At 46.8% G+C, this 22,766-nt stretch overlaps 5 protein-coding genes and 2 long non-coding RNA genes across 11 annotated transcripts; 4 read left to right on the top strand and 3 right to left on the bottom strand.

The window, feature by feature from the left end:
• Window positions 1–795: 795 nt before the first annotated feature.
• Window positions 796–2,155, bottom strand: LOC136199519 (uncharacterized). Its single transcript, XM_065989734.1, has 3 exons — window positions 1,861–2,155; window positions 1,697–1,809; window positions 796–1,646 (listed from the first exon to the last, which is right to left on the bottom strand). The coding sequence occupies exons 1-3, from the start codon at window positions 2,153–2,155 to the stop codon at window positions 807–809; spliced, it is 1,248 nt and encodes a 415-aa protein (XP_065845806.1). The 3' UTR covers window positions 796–806.
• A 146-nt stretch (window positions 2,156–2,301) lies between these two features.
• Window positions 2,302–4,378, bottom strand: LOC136190084 (influenza virus NS1A-binding protein homolog B-like). 2 transcript variants are annotated; one of them, XM_065978158.1, is made up of 4 exons: window positions 4,245–4,378; window positions 3,719–4,190; window positions 3,537–3,661; window positions 2,302–3,283 (listed from the first exon to the last, which is right to left on the bottom strand). In XM_065978158.1, the coding sequence occupies exons 2-4, from the start codon at window positions 4,020–4,022 to the stop codon at window positions 2,429–2,431; spliced, it is 1,284 nt and encodes a 427-aa protein (XP_065834230.1). In that variant the 5' UTR covers window positions 4,023–4,190; window positions 4,245–4,378; the 3' UTR covers window positions 2,302–2,428. The 2 variants fall into 2 exon arrangements, with proteins under 2 accessions (XP_065834230.1, XP_065834238.1); XM_065978166.1 differs by having other exon boundaries at window positions 3,719–4,198; window positions 4,245–4,331.
• Window positions 4,379–4,405: 27 nt separating this feature from the next.
• On the bottom strand, window positions 4,406–5,528 carry LOC136190099 (radial spoke head 1 homolog). The gene is made up of 7 exons (XM_065978176.1): window positions 5,439–5,528; window positions 5,275–5,388; window positions 5,112–5,217; window positions 4,931–5,064; window positions 4,782–4,874; window positions 4,656–4,727; window positions 4,406–4,608 (listed from the first exon to the last, which is right to left on the bottom strand). The coding sequence occupies exons 1-7, from the start codon at window positions 5,490–5,492 to the stop codon at window positions 4,480–4,482; spliced, it is 702 nt and encodes a 233-aa protein (XP_065834248.1). The 5' UTR covers window positions 5,493–5,528; the 3' UTR covers window positions 4,406–4,479.
• A 50-nt stretch (window positions 5,529–5,578) lies between these two features.
• LOC136199768 (ubiquitin-fold modifier-conjugating enzyme 1) lies at window positions 5,579–6,455 on the top strand. The gene is made up of 6 exons (XM_065990060.1): window positions 5,579–5,713; window positions 5,773–5,840; window positions 5,892–5,955; window positions 6,007–6,083; window positions 6,143–6,233; window positions 6,284–6,455. Exons 1-6 carry the CDS (start codon window positions 5,591–5,593, stop codon window positions 6,362–6,364), a joined length of 504 nt encoding a protein of 167 aa, XP_065846132.1. The 5' UTR covers window positions 5,579–5,590; the 3' UTR covers window positions 6,365–6,455.
• A 793-nt stretch (window positions 6,456–7,248) lies between these two features.
• On the top strand, window positions 7,249–7,730 carry LOC136199769 (uncharacterized). The gene is made up of 3 exons (XR_010673174.1): window positions 7,249–7,395; window positions 7,443–7,573; window positions 7,627–7,730. It is a non-coding gene; the product is annotated as an uncharacterized lncRNA (long non-coding RNA).
• Window positions 7,731–10,054: 2,324 nt separating this feature from the next.
• Window positions 10,055–11,596, top strand: LOC136188334 (uncharacterized). Its single transcript, XR_010670206.1, has 4 exons — window positions 10,055–10,623; window positions 10,695–10,769; window positions 10,817–11,008; window positions 11,061–11,596. It is a non-coding gene; the product is annotated as an uncharacterized lncRNA (long non-coding RNA).
• Window positions 11,597–16,904: 5,308 nt separating this feature from the next.
• Window positions 16,905–20,916, top strand: LOC136183953 (uncharacterized). 4 transcript variants are annotated; one of them, XR_010669273.1, is made up of 10 exons: window positions 16,931–16,994; window positions 17,330–17,361; window positions 17,424–17,512; window positions 17,569–17,670; window positions 17,722–17,819; window positions 19,789–19,827; window positions 19,876–19,997; window positions 20,050–20,485; window positions 20,546–20,660; window positions 20,714–20,916. XR_010669273.1 is itself a non-coding variant. In XM_065970775.1 (6 exons), exons 1-6 carry the CDS (start codon window positions 16,978–16,980, stop codon window positions 19,823–19,825), a joined length of 384 nt encoding a protein of 127 aa, XP_065826847.1. In that variant the 5' UTR covers window positions 16,931–16,977; the 3' UTR covers window positions 19,826–19,840. The 4 variants fall into 4 exon arrangements, 1 of the variants encoding a protein (XP_065826847.1); XR_010669272.1 differs by having other exon boundaries at window positions 17,569–17,679; XR_010669274.1 differs by lacking the exon at window positions 20,714–20,916 and having other exon boundaries at window positions 16,905–16,994; window positions 17,272–17,361; window positions 17,569–17,666; window positions 20,546–20,678.
• The last annotated feature ends 1,850 nt before the right edge of the window (window positions 20,917–22,766 follow it).

Genomic DNA, 22,766 nt, shown 5'->3' with positions numbered 1-22,766 from the left:
AGGAAAGAACATTTGGCCAGTTTGTTGTAATTTGACTGTAATTTTTTACAGGAGAGAACAGTTGGCTAGTCCCTTGTAATTTCACTGTAATGTATTACAGGAGATAACAGTTGGCCAGTCCCTTGTAATTTTTTTGTAATTTATTAAAGGAAAGAACTGTTGGCCAGTCCCTTGTAATTTTTCTGTAATTTAGTACAAGAAAAAACAGTTGGCCAGTCCCTTGTAATTTCACTCTAATTTATTACAGGAGAGAACAGTTGGCCAGTCCGTTGTAATTTCACTGTAATTTATTACAGGAGGGAACAGTTGGCCAGTCCCTTGTAACTATTCTGTAATTTATTACAGGAAAGAACAGTTGGCCAGTCCCTTGTAATTTGACTGTAATTTATTACGGGAAAGAACAGTTTGCCAGTCTCTTGTAATTTTTCTGTAATTTATTACAGGAAAGAACATTTGGTCAGTGCGTTGTAATTTGACTGTAATTTATTACAGGAAAGAACAGTTTGCCAGTCCCTTGTAATTTCACTGTAATTTATTACAGGAGAGAACAGTTTGGCCAGTCCCTTGTAATTTTTCTCTAATTTATTACAGGAGAGAACAGTTGGCCAGTCCCTTGTAATTATTTTGAAATTTATTACAGGAGGGAACAGTTGGTCGGTCCCTTGCAATTTTCCTGTAATTTATTACAGGAAAGAACAGTTTGCCAGTCCCTTGTAATTTGACTGTAATTTATTACAGGAAAGAACAGTTGGCCAGTCTCTTGTAATTATTCTTTAATTTATTACAGGAGAGAACATTTGACCCATCTACATTTTACGGTAGTACTCAATAACAGTAGAATGTAGCCACCCACCTACAACATACAATGTACTGTCTTCTGTTGTGCATGCTCCATGTCCATACCGCTTATCTTTCATTGAAGGCAGAGGAAGCCAGCTCTCAAAGTTAGCTGCACTATCGTATACTTCTACAGAAGAACTTGGAAGTGTGTGATAACGACTTCCACCAATCGCAACTAGTTTGCCGTGTACAGATGCCAGTTGGCAGTGTTCGTTGGTGGTGGGGCACAATGTTGTCCATTTTTCTGCACCCAAATCAAGGCATTCAATAGCGTTGCTTCCAAATAAGTCAGTACCCCGGCCGCCACCGACAAATAATTTATCATCAATTATCATCAGTGAGCATGCCAGTCGTTTAAGACTCATACACTTGATTTTCATCCATTTGTTGTTTTTCACGTTCAGGACACTAACAATATTTTTCACTGCGTTAGATGCTTTATCTTCACCCCCAACTACATAGATTTTATCTTTGTGACCAATTGCAGACGCGTATCGCAATTGATGACTATCAGGTAACATCGCGAGCACCTTTGTGCTATCAATTTCTGAGATGTGCCTGCAAACACTGCGCTCATCCCGAACGAGAATGTATCCTTTTTCATCGCACTTCATTAGGCTGCGTATGTTCACGCCGACGAGCGACTCGTTCCATTTCCCATCTGAAAATTCATACAATTGCCTTGTGTTAGTAGCAATTATCAGTTTTCTATCGATCTCCGCCACTCGTCCGTCAACAGAAGACGACGGCGGAAGGGGTGACTTGGCAGTCATCCAGAAATGTTTCTCTTGTTGTAAATTTCGAGGCTAATAATAGTCACTTTTACCATTTTTCCATATCAACATATTTAGAACACCTCATATTTAGCTCTCAATCCCACGCACTGCATTTCTAAACCCTTTCGTAACTTTATTTGCAAAGCGTTTTCTTCTTTCAACTTTGAAATTTCGTCGGCATGTTGGCAGCAAGCTGAAACATAATCGCAATCAAATTCTGCAGAGACTTATTTCCCACTCATGCCTTTTTCCAGTGGAATCTCAAGAATTTCTAGTATATGCTTCTGCCCTTCTGTTGCTTCTAAGACACTCACAAACGCGTCGAAACTTCCGCTTCCTTTGCGCGGTAAAATGTCCATGAGTAGCGCGCGCGTTTTGTTGCGTTTCGTCACAGATGGAAGACGAAGAAGCTCCCAATCGTCTCGTGTGAGCAAGCCGCGCGCCATCAGTCGATCCAGGAGCTCGCCGTCGACGTCGACCAGTTCGACGAGCTCGTCGAGACGCGAAACGACGATATTATCCCAGGGATTCGAGCTCATTTGATTTCTACCGTTAGTCACATGATCTCCTTTCGTTTTCAGTTCGTCACAGTGAGGTGATATTACATGCAAAATTCGCTAGCGTTTAGATTAGGGGGCTTCACACCCGACGTTTTCACTAGGCCTGCCTATAACGACAAAAAATCCTCGAAATTTCAGTCTGTATTATACTATAGGCTGTCTATGTACAAAGATCGAGTTCGTGCAGTGCATTCACACTATATCCATAAAGAAAAATAGACCAATATAATCAAACACGAAGATAACTCTATATCAAAATATGGCCGAGGCTTCGAGTGATATTCTAAGACATTCGACCGATCCACCAGCGCCCACGCCTCCGACGACAATTAGACCCTCATTTCCCGCCGTCCGACACGTGCCGTGAAAATGCCGACCCGTATTCATCGCCGGCAACGGCAGCCACGCGCGCGACGAACTGTCGTAGACCTCGACGAAATCGCTCTCGGGGAATCCTCCCGTCGCCACCAACTTCCCGCCGACGGAAGCGAGCTGGCAATGATTTTTCGTTGTCGGCGCCAGTAGAGACGTCGAGCCGTCGCCGGTCAACGGCAGAATCTCGACGACGTTACTCGCCCAACCGCAGTCGGTTCGTCCGCCGCCAATAAATAGATAACTATCGATTATTGCCAGGGAGCATTCGTAGCGTTCGCATTCGATATCTTTTACGATTATCCACTTTTTGGTGTCCAAGTTGTAGCAGTTAATGCGCGTTTTTCTTACGCCGCAGTCGTATCCGCCGACGACGTAGATGTTTTTGCCGCTGCCTATTGCGGCGACGTAGAAGAGTTGATGCTCTTTCGGCAGAACGGCGATTTCTTCGAGTTCTTTTCGCGTGCTGTTCCATTCGAAGAGTTTTCGGCGTTTATTCGGGTCGCATCCGAGAACGTAGCATTTCTGTTCACACTCGAACAAGCTCCATATGTCGACGTCGACGTCGATTTTCTCCCAGGCGAAGCGCGATTTGTCGTAGCAATAGATTGTCTCTCCCCAACCGACGGTGAGACAGGCGTCGATTTCGGCGACGCAGCCGAACGGATTGCACAGCACGGGCAGGTCCGGACCCATCATGTCCCACTTGGCTTCATTTCCAGTCCAACCAGGATCCTGCATGTAATTACAGTGGGGGGGTAAGAGAGATAGTTCTGCACTATAAAGGTTTTACGTGCTACCCTAGTAATTTCTGCTGACTGTACGTACAGTAAGTGAATAATCTCTATTGTGTCTTACTTAGGAAGCGTGCTGCTCAATACGCGCCGCTTTGTTAAGCATGCAAAGGTCAGCCCTCCCTTGCCAAATTTTTTTGTCTGCTTCCCAATTAGACATTTGCCTCCCGCCTCACATACAAAAACAACTTTACCTCGTACTTGATTCTGAGACCTAGTTCAATCAACTTGCGGCCTTCGTTCACAATGTCTTTAGCGTGCAAAGCGGTGGCTGTTGCCTTTTGTTTAATTTCCCGTTTCACTTTCGATTGGTCGCCCTCTGAAAGCCAAAGAATAGTTCGAGTCATCTACATGCAAGCTAGCGAAAAAAAAATACCTTTTTCTTCTTCCGATGGTTCGTTGAGAATTTCTTCAACGATCTGCTCCTGCCCGCAAGTTTCGCGTAGAGCGGCGACGAATTTATCGTAGGAGTCTCGCCCTTTTCGCGGTAGTATATCCATGAGCAAGTCGCGCGCCTTTTCGCGCCTTGTAACCGACGGGAGACGCAACTGCTGCCACTCGTCGCGCGTCACTAGCCGCTTAGCCGTCAAACGGTCGAGCAGCTCGCCGTTCACGTCGAGCACCGTCACCAGAACGTGCATCCGCGGAACAACGATTTGTTCCCATCTAGGATCGCACATGGTTAGCTCCGAACCTGCCTCACTGCAATGACCGACTGGCCGGCCGCGCAACCCACTACGGTGTCGCCGGCTCCACCCCTCCTGGATTGGTGCCAAACATTGGTTGCATCATCGTATACCAGTAGATGTGATCATCGCTGATGTCATATTTATTTACACATGATGCACCTGAAAGACTGGTGAGAAGTCTTGTTGAACGAACGGTAATAATCTAGAGCTTACTGCGCAGGCGTTTTAATTAATTCATACTAGTAGTAGAACTTTACTCGTTTGCTGCGACACCGTTTTTGTCTACGAAATCGCCAGCGCCTTTTCCATGCGTAGATTATTTGTCAGAGCGGGACATGGAGTCTTATGTTTTCTTGTCTACTAGACATCCCATGTTCGAAGAAACAAAGATTCGAACATCTTATATTTAGGATAGACGTGCATTGAGAAGTAAAGTGCATGCAAGTTTTTATTCTTGAACCTGTTCTTTGGCTGTGACCTCGTCGCGGTCCGCTTCTATGGGAATCACTTCTCCGGATCGCCACTCGGCTTCTAAGATAGGCACCGCCTCCTCGTCGTCTTCGTCTTCCCCCTGACTCTGAAACGGAACTATAACTAATGTATTTGTATTGAATTGTGGCTCACCACTTCCTTGATGATGTAATGACCATGCTGTTCACAACCGATATCGAAAACATATCTTCCTTCCCCGCTGGGCTAATAAGAGTGTAATAATTTATTTCTTATTTCAATCATATCATGACTATTTACCATATCTGTTTTAAAATTGCCAGCAAATTTGTGATTGCTATGCATCAATTGTCCCGCTCCCTCACGCTGTCCATTCACCCACGTTCCAACATACTGTATGTGCATAAATAAACGTAGTTAATTAATTAATTATTTTTAAATTTTCCTACTTTAGATTTCGTATCGTTATATGTGTAGCAGCCCTGTCCATGACGCATGTTATCCTGCCACTCTCCCTCATACGTATCTCCATTCACATAGGTATACGTTCCATGTCCGTATTTTTGATCTTCGACCCAGTTACCTGTGTACGATTATCAATTATTTTATTCCTTTTCTTCTGATCCTTGCCTTCGTATTTCGATCCGTCTGGATAGATCATCGTTCCGTTGCCGTGTTTCTTTCCCTGAACGTATTCGCCAACGTAGCGAGCGTTATTTTTGAATCGATACGAGCCCTCAAGAAAAAAATCGGCCATTTAGACCTCAATCCAACGAGTTCCACGTAAAAATACCTTTCCGTGACGTTTTCCGTTTTGATACTCGCCTTCGTAGGCGTCTCCGTTCGGTAGAACGGCTTTTCCGAAGCCGTGTCGTTCGTCTTTTTCGTTTCTATCTCCTTCGTAGGTCTGACAAGCGACTCTTTAGCTGTAAAACACTAAAATGCTTTCGAATTTACTCCTAGATTTGGTCCCTGATCTTCGAATTCGTTTTCCGAGCCGTCGTCCGACATTTTATGCGTTCGCTTTGTTGCTACGGTGACGATGGATATCCCGACTGCCCTGGTGACGTCGACGACAGGCTAGCGTAGGCTAGCGTACGCCTTTCGAAATGGTCGACAACGCAACGAAGAAAACTCTCGCCGCCATACCCCTTCTGAAGACGAATGCGGGTCCGAGAGATAAGGAGAATTGGGTGAAGCGTCTAAAGGAGGAGTACACGGCATTGATTAAGGTGGGACTCCTTCGGGGGAGAAATTCCGAGAATAACAATAACAATCAAACTTTTCTCAGTATGTCAGCAATAACAAAGAGCAAGACAACGATTGGTTTCGCTTGGAATCGAACAAAGAAGGCACTAGGTTTGTCAAAAATCAGAAACATATTCAGATTGATTGAATTTTTGACTTTAGATGGTTTGGAAAATGCTGGTATGTTTACAATTTGCTAAAGTACGAGTTTGATATAGAATTCGATGTAAGGAGTCATGTAGTTGGCATGAGAGCACTGGGAATTTCTTTGCTTTAGATTCCTGTGACCTATCCAGCAACGGCACCAGAAATTGCAATTCCGGAATTAGACGGAAAAACGGCAAAAATGTATAGGTAAGTTGAGGATTAATAGTCAACCAATCAAGTATGGCGGTGGTTAACGTTCTATTTAGGGGTGGAAGAATTTGTCTTACTGATCATTTTAAGCCTCTGTGGGCAAGAAATGTTTCTAAATTTGGTATAGCTCATGCAATGGCCTTAGGAGTAAGAATCTCAATAATCCCTATCTATTTTATTGATTTTGAATGTTTTAGTTGGGGCCTTGGCTGGCCGTCGAAGTTCCTGATTTAGTAGACAAAGGTCTTGTGGTGTATAAAGAAAAGCAGGACAAATAGATGACTCGAAATTATGTATAAGTTATCCGGGGGCGGATTTTTGTTAGCGTGCGTTGACACACTCGAAACTATCGTTTTGCCGAAAAAATGACCGATTCTCGCTCGTCACAGCCATTCAAAGAGGTTCTGCCGAAGATGGGCATCCTTTATTCGGTCGACGACACGCCCATGGTTGGTCGTTTCGTCGAGAAAGGCTCGATTTCGCTAGCGCACGTTTTCTCGTAGATACTGTGCAAGCCGAAACTCATGCCGCTCAAGTCGTTGACTCTCGAAAAGCTCGAAAAGATGCAGAAAGACGCCCAAGAAGCGATGAAGGCTCAAGAGGAGATGGAGAGACGCGAGAGAAGTCTGATGAACGATCATCAGGACATCTAAGTCGGGGGGCAAGTCACAGCCGTAGCAATCGCATAATTTTTATTTTAGTTGAAACCTATTGCTTGCAATAATAAATAGTACATATGTATAAATATTAAGATCGTTGATGGTATGGGTTATTTAAAAACCTGCATAGGCAATTAGAGCCACTTTGTCTATGTTCTTGGCATTACATGCAAAGAATTGATCAGGGTTCTGCCCACATGGGTCGGCATGGGTCGGCCCCGAACCTCACTCGCCTATCGCCGACCCATACTACTAAAACGTTATGAAAGCCCGTAGCTTGCAATAATTACAGCCGGATACATTGTCCAAAACAAATTTAAGGCCCTAAGAATCAAAGATTAGGCCCTTCGCAATAGTGTATAGAAGAAAAAGGCCCTTAGCAATAGTGTATAGAAGAAAAAGGCCCTTAGTAATAGTGTATAGAAGAAAAAGGCCCTTAGCAATAGTGTATAGAAGAAAATTGCCCTTAGCAATAGTGTATTATTTGGCGAGCTGTGTAGCAAGTCGTTCTTACGTTGACGTTATAGATGGATTTAATAATAGTCAGATGCTTCACATTCGCGTGCTTCAGACGATCTATAGAAAGTTGATGGGTACAAGTCTTGATTGTGCTCGATTTGGAAGTCACTGGCAAGTCATAGGGTTCCAAGGTAAGATCTCCCAATTTGCATCGTTTTTCAAAGACGAAGTTTTCAAGGAGCCGATCCTGCTACTGATCTAAGAGGAACCGGATTTCTGGGCCTAGTTCATTTAATTTATCTCGTGATGGACGAGCAGAGGCTGAGACTGGCGTTGGAGATATTCCAATTGTCTCAGGACAAAGTTCAGGTAGGCAATGCGACGACTCTTGATTTTTTGACAAATCTTTTTCTCCATCTTAGAACTTTCCTTTCTGCGCTCTGTCGATCAACGTGACGAGAATCGCTCTGCAGTGCCTCAGACAGGGTGTTCTCACAAGGCAGGCAAACGCAGAGGCAAATGACAAGCCGGGGGTCTTCTTACAGTTGATTTATATAGAATGCAATCGACGTCAAGAGGTTCTGGGCGTCGTTAACGAATTCTACACGGCTACTCTCTATCACTTGTATTACATCTGGTGCGATAATGAAGTTCCTTGACCTAGCTTTGGGTTGTGACTTGCTTTGTATCAAAGGAGACACCAGAAGAAGACTATAAATGATACTGGATTTGTTCTCAGAGGTACGTTTGACCACATACATTCTTTGGGAGGAAAACATTCACATTGAATGGGTGTAGAAGTTGAAAGTTGGGTGAGGAAGAATCCTAGCAAGGTTCTGAAGAATCTGAAAAGTATACTGACTGCCAAGCAGTCTGCTCGCAAGGTAAGCTCGCAAGATGAAGAGAACGAGTTGAGCTTCACTAAAATCGCCGAAACGGACGCGACAGACTAATAGCGTGCTGTATATATAGTACCATCTTCAGTAGAACTAAACACCATATCAGAGCCATATTAAAACTTTTAGTACAAAGAAGAGCTCTTAACAGTTAAACTGCGCAGAGAACGTACGAGGCTCTGAATACCGAACTCTTCAGCGAATTGCCTCAATTTATTACCTTTGGAGTATCTATGTTGAAACAGTCCGTTCATATTCTCGTTACGTGTCATCGTGCGTTTGCTCGATCAGCGAAAGATCAGCTGGCAGAATTAGTTAAAGTGGGGCTCAATAGTCAATAGTAGAGTATTGTGTAGTCTAAGGATTTTATAGGAGGAGGGAGCACAGTCTTTGACTAAGCCTCTCATAGCTGCGGATCATAAAAAGGGAATTATTCTTGTAGCTGAACGATTGGCCGAGTGTCAATGCGTTCCCAGAGGTGTATATATTCCGGCAGGTACTCCGCCGGAGGCGGTATATATGTTCTGTCAGGGGATGTTCGTACTCCGCCTGCAGGCGGTATATTTATTTCGTCAGGGGATGTTCGTACTCCGCCGGTAGGCGGTATATATATTCCGTCAGGCATTGTTCGTACTCCGCCGGCAAGCGGTATATATATTCCGTCAGGAATTGTTCGTACTCCGCCGGTAGGCGGTATATATATTCCGTCAGAGGATGTTCGTATTCCGCCTGCAGACGGTATATAAATTTCGTCAGGCGATGTTCGTACTCCGCCAGCAGGCGGTATATATATTCCGTCAGGCGATGTTCGTACTCCGCCTGCAGGCGGTATATAAATTTCGTCAGGCGGTCTTCGTACTTCGCCGGCAAGCGGTATATATATTCCGTCAGGCGGTCTTCGTACTTCGCCGGCAGGCGGTATATATATTCCGGCAGACATTGTTCGTACTCCGCCCGCAGGCAGTGTATATATTCGGCAGGCATTGGTCGTACTCCGCCTGCAAGCGGTGTTCGTACTCCGCCGTTAGGCGGTATATATATTCTGTCAGGCGATGTTCGTACTCCGCCGGCAAGCGGTATATATATTCCGTCAGGCGGCGTTCGTATTCCGCCGGCAGGCGGTATATATATTCCGTCAGGCGGCGTTCGTACTCCGCCTGCAGGCGCTGTTCGTACTCCGCCTGCAGGCGGTGTATATATTCTGTCAGGCGGTGTTCGTACTCCGCCTGCAGGCGGTGTATATATTCTTTCAGGCGGTGTTCGTACTCCGCCTGCAGGCGGTGTTCGTACTCCGCCTGCAGGCGGTGTATATATTCTGTCAGGCGGTGTTCGTACTCCGCCTGCGGGCGGTGTATATATTCTTTCAGGCGGTGTTCGTACTCCGCCTGCAGGCGGTGTATATATTCTGTCACGCGCTTTTCGTACTCCGCCTGCAGGCGATGTATATATTCTGTCAGGCGGTGTTCGTACTCCGCCTGCAGGTGGTGTATATATTCTGTCAGGCGTTGTTCGTACTCCGCCTACAGGCGGTGTATATATTCTGTCAGGCGGTGTTCGTACTCCGCCTGCAGGCGGTGTATATATTCTGTCAGGCGTTATTCGTACTCCGCCTGCAGGCGGTGTATATATTCTGTCACGCGCTGTTCGTACTCCGCCTGCAGGCGGTGTATATATTCTGTCAGTCGTTGTTTGTACTCCGCCTGCAGGCGGTGTATATATTCTGTTAGTTCTTCTGGTAATTTACTAAAAAATTGCCAATAAAATAAAAAACGCTTTTCAAGTTGAAATTTAACATTTTTTGAAATTTGTGCACACAATCTGTTAATTTTTTAATTATTGTGTATGCGGTACAAAAAACGTTCGTCGCTCAGCACCTTATCGTTGAATTCAAGCGGCTTGACACCTTGACCGCTTACGTTAGCTTACGTGCGTCGTTGCGTCTTTCTCCGTCGAAAATAGCAGAAGATTCGCCGCCGAACATTGAAAAACTCTTCGCGAAGCTAGCAATGTCGATCGGAAACGACAATCTGCCCGAACTAGGTGGCACCGGCAATCAAAAGGGATTTTCCAAACAGTGTCACCGATCCGTTGAGTATTTCAAAGCGAGGATTCGATGCAACATGCGATTGATCATTTGCGTTTCTCCCGACTGTTTCTTAGTCAAAGATGAAGCACTGTAAGTCGATTTGACGGTACACTAACTAGGCGAAACGCTGCGGTGTCGAGAAATTCTTGGTAGGTCGTTAGCGATAAGCGAAGAGCGCGTTTGATCTCTACCCCGGCGCGCTCTCTGTCGTTCGAAAAAGGCGGCCATTCGAAGGCGGCTAAAGCTACTTCGTGCGGTCGACTGCATCGATCGAGTCTACGAATCGCATTTGTTGACGCCGTACAATTGGCTCCAGCTCGTCGAATTACTTCAAGACGTCGGTCGCTACGACATCGTCGGCCAAGTTGAGTCATTCTGCCAAAAGAACGGCTTTCCTTCGGCCTGCCCCGACGGAGAATCGTTACCGGATGTGACAGGTAAGCCAAAAGAACATGATCGTTTTTAAGAACTGGAAATCCGCTTTGAACGACCTCATTTTTTCGTTAAGAAACGAGACGACAAACGACTAGATTACGACGCGCTAAAATGCAAGGCGGAATAGTCAAAAGAAAAGGCTGCAGAAGTAAAGTAAACACCATATCAAAGCCATATTAAAAATTTGACTTTTAGTACAAAAGAAGAGCTCTTAACAGTTAAACTGCGCAGAGAACGTACGAGGCTCTGAATACCGAACTCCTCAGCGAATTGCCTCAATTTATTACATTTGGAGTATCTATGTTGCAACAGTCCGTTCGTATTCTCGTTACGTGTCATCGTGCGTTTGTTCGATCAGCGAAATATCAGCTGGCAGAATTAGTTAAAGTAGGGCTCAATAGTCAATAGTAAAGTATTGTGTAGTCTAAGGATTTTATAGGAGGAGGGAGCACAGTCTTTGACTAAGCATCTCATAGCTGCGGATCATAAAAAGGGAATTATTCTTGTAGCTGAACGATTGGCCGAGTGTCAATGCGTTCCCAGAGGTGTATACATGTATATTCCGGCAGGTACTCCGCCGGAGGCGGTATATATATTTCGTCAGGCATTGTTCGTACTCCGCCTGTAGGCGGTATATATATTCTGTCAGGCGTTATTCGTACTCCGCCTGCAGGCGGTATATATATTCTGTCAGGCGTTGTTCGCACTCCGCCTGCAGGCGGTGTATATATGCTGTCAGGCGTTGTTCGTACTCTGCCTGCATGCGGTGTATATATTCTGTCAGGCGCTGTTCGTACTCCGCCTGCAGGCGTAGGATATATTCTGTCAGGCGTTATTCGTACTCCGCCTGCAGGTGGTGTCTGTCGCGCGCTGTTCGTACTCCGCCTGCAGGCGGTGTATATATTCTGTCACGCGCTGTTCGTACTCCGCCTGCAGGCGGTGTATATATTCTGTCAGGCGGTGTATATATTCTGTCAGGCGGTGTTCGTACTCCGCCTGCAGGCGGTGTATATATTCTTTCAGGCGGTGTTCGTACTCCGCCTGCAGGCGGTGTTCGTACTCCGCCTGCAGGCGGTGTATATATTCTGTCAGGCGGTGTTCGTACTCCGCCTGCGGGCGGTGTATATATTCTTTCAGGCGGTGTTCGTACTCCGCCTGCAGGCGGTGTATATATTCTGTCAGGCGCTGTTCGTTTTCCGCCTGCAGGCGGTGTATATATTCTGTCAGGCGGTGTTCGTACTCCGCCTGCAGGCAGTGTTCGTACTCCGCCTGCAGGCGGTGTATATATTCTGTCAGGCGGTGTTCGTACTCCGCCTGCGGGCGGTGTATATATTCTTTCAGGCGGTGTTCGTACTCCGCCTGCAGGCGGTGTATATATTCTGTCAGGCGCTGTTCGTTTTCCGCCTGCAGGCGGTGTATATATTCTGTCAGGCGGTGTTCGTACTCCGCCTGCAGGCAGTGTTCGTACTCCGCCTGCAGGCGGTGTATATATTCTGTCAGGCGGTGTTCGTACTCCGCCTGCGGGCGGTGTATATATTCTTTCAGGCGGTGTTCGTACTCCGCCTGCAGGCGGTGTATATATTCTGTCAGGCGCTGTTCGTTTTCCGCCTGCAGGCGGTGTATATATTCTGTCAGGCGGTGTTCGTACTCCGCCTGCAGGCAGTGTTCGTACTCCGCCTGCAGGCGGTGTATATATTCTGTCAGGCGGTGTTCGTACTCCGCCTGCAGGCGGTGTATATATTCTGTCACGCGCTGTTCGTTTTCCGCCTGCAGGCGGTGTATATATTCTGTCAGGCGTTGTTCGTACTCCGCCTGCAGGCGGTGTATATATTCTGTCAGGCGTTATTCGTACTCCGCCTGCAGGCCGTGTATATATTCTGTCAGGCGTTTTTCGTACTCCGCCTGCAGGCCGTGTATATATTCTGTCAGGCGTTATTCGTACTCCGCCTGCAGGCCGTGTATATATTCTGTCAGGCGTTATTCGTACTCCGCCTGCAGGCCGTGTATATATTCTGTCAGGCGTTATTCGTACTCCGCCTGCAGGCCGTGTATATATTCTGTCAGGCGTTGTTCGTACTCCGCCTGCAGGCGGTGTATATATTCTGTCAGGCGGTGTTCGTACTCCGCCTGCAGGCGGTGTATATATTCTGTCACGCGCTGTTCGTTTTCCGCCTGCAGGCGGTGTATATATTCTGTCAGGCGGTGTTCGTACTCCGCCTGCAGGCGGTGTTCGTACTCCGCCTGCAGGCGGTGTTCGTACTCCGCCTGCAGGCGGTGTATATATTCTGTCAAGCGGTGTTCGTACTCCGCCTGCAGGCGGTGTATATATTCTGTCAGGCGGTGTTCGTACTCCGCCCTGAGGCGGTGTATATATTCTGTAAGGCGTTGTTCGTACTCTGCCTGCGGGCTGTGTATATATTCCGTCACGCGCTGTTCGTACTCCGCCTGGAGGCGGTGAATATATATTCTGTCAGGCGGTGTTCGTACTCCGCCTGCAGACGGTGTATATATTCTGTCATGCGGTGTTCGTACTCCGCCTGCAGGCGGTGTATATATTCTGTCACGCGCTGTTCGTACTCCGCCTGCAGGCGGTGTATATATTCTGTCACGCGCTGTTCGTACTCCGCCTGCAGGCGGTGTATATATTCTGTCAGGCGTTGTTCGTACTCCGCCTGCAGGCGGTGTATATATTCTGTCAGGCGTTATTCGTACTCCGCCTGCAGGCCGTGTATATATTCTGTCAGGCGTTTTTCGTACTCCGCCTGCAGGCCGTGTATATATTCTGTCAGGCGTTGTTCGTACTCCGCCTGCAGGCGGTGTATATATTCTGTGAGGCGGTGTTCGTACTCCGCCTGCAGGCGGTGTATATATTCTGTCACGCGCTGTTCGTTTTCCGCCTGCAGGCGGTGTATATATTCTGTCAGGCGGTGTTCGTACTCCGCCTGCAGGCGGTGTTCGTACTCCGCCTGCAGGCGGTGTATATATTCTGTCAAGCGGTGTTCGTACTCCGCCTGCAGGCGGTGTATATATTCTGTCAGGCGGTGTTCGTACTCCGCCCTGAGGCGGTGTATATATTCTGTAAGGCGTTGTTCGTACTCTGCCTGCGGGCTGTGTATATATTCCGTCACGCGCTGTTCGTACTCCGCCTGGAGGCGGTGAATATATATTCTGTCAGGCGGTGTTCGTACTCCGCCTGCAGACGGTGTATATATTCTGTCATGCGGTGTTCGTACTCCGCCTGCAGGCGGTGTATATATTCTGTCAGGCGTTGTTCGTACTCCGCCTGCAGGCGGTGTATATATTCTGTCAGGCGTTATTCGTACTCCGCCTGCAGGCGGTGTATATATATTCCGTCAGGCGGTGTTCGTACTCCGCCTGCAGGCGGTACATATATACCGTCAGGCGTTGTTCGTGCTCCGCCTGCAGGCTGTATATATGTTCCGCCAGGCGTTGTTCGTACTCCGCCGGCAGGCGGTATATATATTCCGTCAGGCGTTGTTCGTACTCCGCGTGCAGGCGGTATATATATATTCCGTCAGGCGTTGTTCGTTTTCCTCCTGCAGGTGGTATGTATATTTCGTTAGGCGGTGTTCGTACTCTGCCGGCAGGCGGTATATATATTTCGTTAGGCGGTGTACGTACTTCTCCGGCAGGCGGTATATATATTCCGTCAAGCGGTGTTTGTACTCCGCCTGCAAGCGGTATATTTATTCCGTCAGGCGTTGTTCGTTTTCCGCCTGCAGGCGGTATATATATTCCGTCAGGCGGTGTACGTACTCCTCCGGCAGGCGGTATATATATTTCGTCAGGCGGTGTTCGTTCTCCGCCTGCAGGCAGTATATATATTCCGTCAGGCGGTGTACGTACTCCTCCGGTAGGCTTACATTTGAATTCACAGGCTTTCATTTGAATGCACATGCTTTCATTTGAATGCACACGCTTTTATTTGAATGCACATGTTTTTTTTTGAATCCACAGGGCCTCAAGTAAGTACACAGGCTCTCAATTGAATGCACATGCTTTCAATTGAATGCACAGGCTTTCAATTGAATGCACAGGCTTTTATTTGAATGCACACGCTCTCAATTGAATGCACAGGCTTTCATTTAAATGCACAGGCTTTCATTTGAATGCACGGGCTTTTATTTGAATGCACATGTTTTCATTTGAATCCACAGGGCCTCAAGTAAGTACACACACTCTCAATTGAATGCACAGGCTTTCATTTGAATGCACAGGCTTTCATTTAAATGTACAGGCTTTCATTTGAATGCACAGGCTTTTATTTGAATGCACATGTTTTCATTTGAATCCACAGGGCCTCAAGTAAGTACACAGGCTCTCAATTGAATGCACAGGCTTTCAATTGAATGCACAGGCTTTCAATTGAATTCACAGGCTTTCATTTGAATGCACAGGCTTTCATTTGAATGCACGGGCTTTTATTTGAATGCACATGTTTTCATTTGAATCCACAGGGCCTCAAGTAAGTACACGGGCTCTCAATTGAATGCACAGGCTCTCAATTGAATGCACAGGCTTTCATTTGAATGCACAGGCTTTCATTTGAATGCACAGGCTTTCATTTGAATGCACAGGCTTTCATTTGAATGCAAAGGGTCTCAAGTGAGTGCACAGGCTCTCAATTGAATGCACAGGCTTTCATTGGAATGCACAGGCTTTCATTTGAATGCACAGGCTTTCATTTGAATGCACAGGCTTTCATTTGAATGCACAGGCTTTCATTTGAATGCACAGGCTTTTATTTGAATGCACCTGCTTTCATTTGAATGCACAGGCTCTCATTTGAATGTACAGGCTTTCATTTGAATGCACAGGCTTACATTTGAATGCACAGGCTTTCATTTGAATGCAAAGGTCTCAAGTGAGTGCACAGGCTCTCAATTGAATGCACAGGCTTTCATTTGAATGCACATGCTTTCATTTGAATGCACAGGCCTTCATTTGAATGCACCTGCTTTCATTTAAATGCACAGGCTCTCATGTGAATGCACAGGCTTTCATTTGAATGCACAGGCTTTTAATTGAATGCACAGGCTTTCATTTGAATACACAAGCTTTCATTTGAATGCACATGCTTTCATTTGAATGAACAAACTTTTATTTGAATGCACATGTTTTCATTTGAATCCACAGGGCCTCAAGTAGGTGCACAGGCTCTCAATTGAATGCACAGGCTTTCATTTGAATGCACAGGCTTTCATTTGAATGCACATGCTTTCATTTGAATGCACATGCTTTTATTTGAATGCACTTGAATCCACAGGGACTCAAATAAGTGCCCTGTGGATTCAAATGAAAACATGTGCATTCAAATGAAAGCCTGTGCATTCAAATGAAGGCCTGTGTATTCAAATGAAAGCCTGTGCATTCAAATGGAAGCCTGTGCATTCAAATGAAGGCCTGTGCATTCAAATGAAAGCCTGTGCATTCAAATGAAAGCCTGTGCATTCAAATGAAAGCCTGTGCATTCAAATGAAAGCCTGTGCATTCAAATGAAAGCAGGTGCATTCAAATGAAAGCCTGTGCATTCAAATGAAAGCAGGTGCATTCAAATGAAAGCCTGTGCATTCAAATGAAAGCAGGTGCATTCAAATGAAAGCCTGTGCATTCAAATGAAAGCAGGTGCATTCAAATGAAAGCCTGTGCATTCAAATGAAAGCCTGTGCATTCAATTGAGAGCCTGTGCACTTACTTGAGGCCCTGTGGATTCAAATGAAAACATGTGCATTCAAATAAAAGCATGTGCATTCAAATGAATAAGACATCGTTCTTCTGATTCACAACGTTAAATACGCAAAATTTTTTTAGAAGAAATTGGGGTCCCCATTAGGAACCGGCCCGCGAAAATTTCGCTGTTTTAAAAGCTATAGCAGTGTTGAAAACATTTTTCTGAATTAGAGAAGAGCTTTATCGACTGATTTCCAGCATAAAATAAGCAAATAATTATTAGATGAAAACGGGGCGCCCATTAGGAACCGAGCCGAGAAAATTTCGCTCTTTTAAAAGCTAAGGCAGCTTTGAAAACATTTTTCTTTATTAGAGAAGAGCTCTATCGAGTGATTTCCAGCTAAAAATAAGCAAAGAAATATTAGATGAAAATGGGACCCCTATTAGGAACCGGGCCGCGAAAATTTTCGGTTTTTTCGCGCTCTAGGTTGTCTAATTTTTTTCTGTGCATGTGTGACAGTGTGCGAGATCGTGTTCGTATTTTTCAATATATGCGAAGAATGTTTATTCAGGTTGCTGATATACGGGAACTGCATTTTCAGTCATTGCGCTGGGATTACTGAAACCGGCTCAAAACGGGGCGACCGCGATGAAAGGAGGGGAAGATGTACAATCGCGAAAGGTTATGAACGTTTTTACGTGCTTCTCGTTGCTCGCGATCGCGTTACGGGGGCTCTGTGTACGTTCGGAGGTGTTATCTTCGCGTTTATTCGCTCTCTCGTCGGTTTTTTTGGTTTTCGGCGCTTCTCGGTGATGTTACGAGCTTTCACGAGGGTTTGTTGGCGTTGCGCGGAGGAAATTGGGGGCCCGGGAGGGGAGATCGATTCGTCTCGTGGGAGTCGAGTGGTTTTAGGCGTCTATTTCGCGTATTCGGGTCCTAATCGTGGTTCTCGACGTAGTATTGCTGTTAAATCTCTCCCGGTTCATCAAATTTACCGTCGGGGCCGTCTATTTTAGGGGCAGTGTTAGGGCAGAGTCAATACTCATAGGTATATATTGGGTCCTAATTGTGTTACATATTTCTAATTAGTTTTTTTGGGGGGGTGCATAGGAATGGGAGGAACGAGGACAAGACCAAGGGACGCGAGGGAGAAGAGGAACAAGCGAGCAAGGAGAAGGAGGAATATCAAGGGATCGACGGTATGTGATGGAGGTAGAGTTTTTTATGTTGGAGGATTTCTAATTAGTTTTTTTAGGTGCATAGGAATGGGAGGAACGAGGACAAGAGCAAGGGACGCGAGGGAGAAGGAGGAACAAGCAATCAAGAAGATGAAGGAATATCAAGGGATCGACGGCATGTGATGGAGGTAGAGTTTTAGTAATTAAGGAGTTTCTAATTCGTTTTCTAGATGTGGAAGAGTGTAAGGAAGAAGGCTATGAACAAGGGACGCGAGTGGGAAGGACGGAAAAGTGATCAGGAGGAAGGACGACTATCGAGGGATCAAAGGTATGTGATGTAGGTAGAGTTTTAGTTATTGAGGGGTCTCTAATTCGTTTCTAAATTTGTCCTGGGGACAATTTGTCCTGGGGACAATTTGTCCTGAGACAATTTGTCCTGGGACAATTTGTCCAGGTACAATTTGTCCTGGGGACAATTTGTCCTAGGACAATTTGTCCTTCTCCTATGCCTTTTGCCTTCTCCCTTTGCCTGTTGCTTTCTCCTTTGCCTTTTGCCTTCTCCCTTTGCCTTTTGCCTTCTCCCTTTGCCTTTTGCCTTCTCCCTTTGCCTTTTGCCTTCTCCCTTTTGCCTTTTGCTTTCTCCTTTTGCCTTTTGCTTTCTCCCTTTTGCCTTTTGCCTTCTCCCTTTTGCCTTTTGCCTTTTGCCTTTTGCCTTTTGCTTTCTCCCTTTTGCCTTTTGCTTTCTCCCTTTTGCCTTTTGCTTTCTCCTTTTGCCTTTTGCTTTCTCCCTTTTGCCTTTTGCCTTCTCCCTTTTGCCTTTTGCCTTCTCCCTTTTGCCTTTTGCTTTCTCCTTTTGCCTTTTGCCTTCTCCCTTTTGCCTTTTGCCTTCTCCCTTTTGCCTTTTGCTTTCTCCTTTTGCCTTTTGCCTTCTCCCTTTTGCCTTTTGCCTTCTCCCTTTTGCCTTTTGCCTTCTCCCTTTTGCCTTTTGCTTTCTCCCTTTTGCCTTTTGCCTTCTCCCTTTTGCCTTTTGCCTTCTCCCTTTTGCCTTTTGCCTTTTGCCTTTTGCTTTCTCCCTTTTGCCTTTTGCCTTCTCCTTTGCCTTTTGCCTTCTCCTTTGCCTTTTGCCTTCTCCCTTTTGCCTTTTGCCTTCTCCCTTTTGCCTTTTGCTTTCTCCCTTTTGCCTTTTGCCTTCTCCCTTTTGCCTTTTGCCTTTTGCCTTTTGCCTTTTGCTTTCTCCCTTTTGCCTTTTGCCTTCTCCCTTTTGCCTTTTGCCTTTTGCCTTTTGCCTTTTGCCTTCTCCCTTTGCGTTTTGCCTTCTCCCTTTGCGTTTTGCCTTTTCCCTTTGCCTTTTGCCTTCTCCCTTTTGCCTTTTGCTTTCTCCCTTTTGCCTTTTGCCTTCTCCTTTGTACTAAATATACTGGGTACTAAATTTACTGCGTAGTAAATTTACTGAGTAGTAAATTTTGCTTCAACACCGTTTTGCCCGTTATTTTGCTTCAAAATTGTAAATTTTCTTTTTATTTTGCTTCGAAACCGGGCAAGTGTCTTCCTCGTTCCGCGCGAGCGGCGCTTGCGGTTCGGGCGCAAGGAACGTCACTCGCGCATAAAGAGTAGCGGCGGGAACGCCTACTTTTGGGGTGCAAGTGTCTCCCTCGTTGCGCGCGAGCGGCGCTTGCTGTTCAGGCGCATGGAACGCCGCTCGCGCATAAAGAGTAGCGGCGGGAACGCCTACTTTTGGGGTGCAAGTGTCTCCCTCGTTGCGCGCGAACGGCGCTTGCTGTTCGGGCGCAAGGAACGCCACTCGCGCATAAAGAGTAGCGGCGAGAACAAAACAGGCAAAACAATTTTGAAGCAAAATAACAAGCAAATTTACAGTTTTGAAGCAAAATAACGGGCAGAACAGTTTTGAAGCAAAATAACGGGCAAAACAGAATAACGGGCAAAAGCCACTCGCGCATAAAAAGTGCTGGCGGTAACGCCCACTTTTGTGAGGCAAGTGTCTTCAATTCGTTTCGCGCGAATGGCGATTGCGGATCAGGCGTATGGAACGCCACTAGTGCATAGTAATGGCGTGGTCAACGGCAGCGCCCGACTGCTTATTAGTTAAAATTCGCTTGTTAATGCGAATTTAGAATTCGCTTTCCAATGCGAATTTTAGAAATCTCTCTCTAATTCGACTTTTAGAATTCGCTCTCCAATGCGAATTTTAAAATTCGCTCTCTAGTGCGAATTTTAAAATTCGCTTTCTAATGCGAATTTTAAAATTCGCTTTCTAATGCGAATTTCGTCGGTTCCAGAACGTCTTCTACCTGCAGAAGAAGAAGAAGAATCTGATGGTATGTATATACGTAACCCATAGAAGTCGATGTCTAAGGCCGTCATAGACGAGTTTGAGACACCACCCTCAGCTCCTCCCTGTGAAAGAGAAACTGACGAATCTCCTCGTGGAAGCTCCGTTGATTTGCTTGACGGTGTAGCCAGTCAGCTTGGGAAGTCCAAACGAGAGGTAAGAAGCGACTCCCTAAAGTCGTTGTTCTTTGAATATTTAGCGATTTGAGGTATAAAATCGAGGCAGCTGATCTTCAAATACGTAGATCGCCTAATTTCCGAGCTACGTTTTGCCGGACTACGCGTCAGCTTCGTTCAGAAACCCTACGACGTCCGCGTGCGCGCCGTCCTTCAGGATTTAGTTAGTCATGGTCGACGCTCTCCAGACGTTCGTTCGCGACTACGAACTTCTCATCAGATCACGAAAGGACATCGATCCCGATCACTTGGATTCGATTCGGACTCTCGTAGTCGAAGCCCAGAGCCGTTCAGGAGGCAATTTCCTGGGGCGAGACGGAGCCCCAGGTCGTCGACGATTTCGAGAAGACGCTCTTCTCACTATAGATTTCATGCAAGTCACCGACGACTGTCCGGACGATGTCGTTCTTCCCGGATCGGGAAAGCGTCGTACGATCGACCTGAAGTTTAAATCTCGTCACGTCACAGGTACAACTTTATTCATTATATTTTTTTTTTGTTTGAGGCGGTACCGTGTCGTTTGCGCAGCCAATCAGGAAACCGTCGTAGAGCTGAAGAGTTTCTTCGAACGAGCGTTTCCCGACGAGAAAAACGACGAAGGAGCGAAGATATCGCTGCAAGAGAGGCAAACCTAGGAAACGAGGTAGAAAAAGTAGTTCTTCCTAGACGATTTGGCGCATTTAGCTCCGCTTTCAGAATTTAAAGAATGTGAAGACGGAAGTCGCGTCGGAGTTCTTTTTCTTGAGCATACTACTGGTTCGCGACGAGAATCGCGTCGGAAGTCACTCGTTGGGCAATCCGATCGGTCGCAAAGTCGCTTCGATTCAGCTCCGCGAATTGTTTCTCAGCGCCTCGCTGAGTCGCTCCATCGAAGTCAGCGGATCGCTGACCGGCGTTCAAGTCCTCAACGACGTACAAGGAAATATTTCGCGTCGGCATCGTGCCGTCTCCGGATGACGACGGCGGCGGCGACGCCGCGGATGTCGACGAGACGGTGGACGTTCCGGATCAACCGTTATCCTTCGAGGTGACGAGCGAGTCGCCCGGTGATAGTCAACCAACGGGATTGATCAAAGTAAAGGCTCGACTCGCTTCCATGCACTATCTTCACACGCGCCCGTTTCTCAACGAACTTCAACTGTGCGCGTCGGACTTTCATCACTTCACCGATCAAGTGGCGGTGTCGCTGAGCACGGCGGCCGCCGGCGTTGCCAAGGGAATCGTCGGGCAAAAAGAAGCGCTCAAAGAGAGCATGGTGTACTTATCGAAATCCTTCGGGGGGCCCGTGGAAATGGCCGAAGAGGACGTCGTCGACGGCCGCCCGCCCGAGTCGTCGTCAGGATTTCCTTCGAAGGTCTATCTCAATTTTGACATGATGAGTCCCGTCGTGTATTTGCCCAAGGCTCTCGACAGTCGCGATATGTTTGTCGCCTATCTCGGTCACATTTCCGCTTCGAACGACTACGTTAGGAGCGACGAGAACGGGCTACTTCGTCGATCGGCTCGTGTGTCGACTGACGGAGATGCGTCTCTTTCGATGCACTCTCGACGAGACGGCGGACGAGCAGGGATCGATGTAAACGGCGATGGGTATGGACACGGAACAGAGTCCGGCCATACTCAACAAAACGAGTCTCAAACTCACAATCAATCATCCTCTAGCGGAGAGGTCATCGGGCGGGAAAATTTTCGCAACGGACGAAGGAATTGCGCCCTTAAACGACGTCGACGACATCGTCATCTCTTCGTCGAACGTCGCGCTTCCTCCGCTTTCTATACTCGGCGAAGTGACGACATCGCCTCGAATCACTTTATCTAAGCCAGTAATGAAGCAAGCCTCTGATCACCCTCGATTTTGTGACTGGAGATAAGTCGGATAAGGAGCCTGCGACTCCGGTGAATTCCACGCCGCCGCCGCCGTTGTCACCTCGAGATGATTCCGAGCTATCGCCGTATTCTCCGTCTCCTCCTCCTGACGACGTTCTAAAGATCGTCGCCGCTGTTTCTATTCCGTGTCTCACGTTCGTCGTGCGCGGCTCCGTCTCGTCGTCCGCGCGCGACGAGCGAAAACTGAACGAAAAGGACATCGTCGAAATCAAGTTGGAGAACTTGGGGTTGACCGTCAACAAGACTAAGCCGTACGTTGACGAGTCTTCAAGTGAAGCTCGGCAGTCTGATGATGGAAGATCTCAAGAGGTCGGCACGCCCAATCGATAAATCATGTCGTCGAGATGTCAAAAGGTGAAGGGAAAAGCTGGATACCGTCCCCTCTTGTTCGTGTTGCAGTCGTTAGGAAAGCCAATATTAAATCCCTTTCGTTCGCTGCCCGTCGCGTCTTCGCCAATTTCGTCGCCAATTTCGTCGCCGTCTCGAGGCGACAACACGAGCCACGCTTTCGGGACGGGCGATCTATCCATATCACCAGTACATAAGAGAGAGAAAGGCGGAGGAAAATCTTGATTAGTGAAAATCGACGCTATCTTAGTGACTAAGGACGACCCCGATTTTCAATCACGTTATAATTCCGTAAGTCAAACTCGTGGGCCCCACTTCTATCAACAAAGCGATTTTTACTTATTTTAGATTGGCCGTATGGTTGACGTCGATTTTGACATGCTACAGCTGACCGTCAACCTGCAAACGTGTGTGATTCTATTGGACTTCTTCGGCATCGGCGTGCCGGACAACCCCGATTTTGTCAAGAAGAAATCGACGCCGTCCCATCCGCCGAGCAAGCCCAAAGACGACT

The sequence above is a fragment of the Oscarella lobularis genome, chromosome 1, assembly GCF_947507565.1.
Source record: "Oscarella lobularis chromosome 1, ooOscLobu1.1, whole genome shotgun sequence".
In the NCBI taxonomy this organism is placed as follows: domain Eukaryota; kingdom Metazoa; phylum Porifera; class Homoscleromorpha; order Homosclerophorida; family Oscarellidae; genus Oscarella; species Oscarella lobularis.
This window is presented reverse-complemented; position numbering and strand designations above follow the sequence as displayed.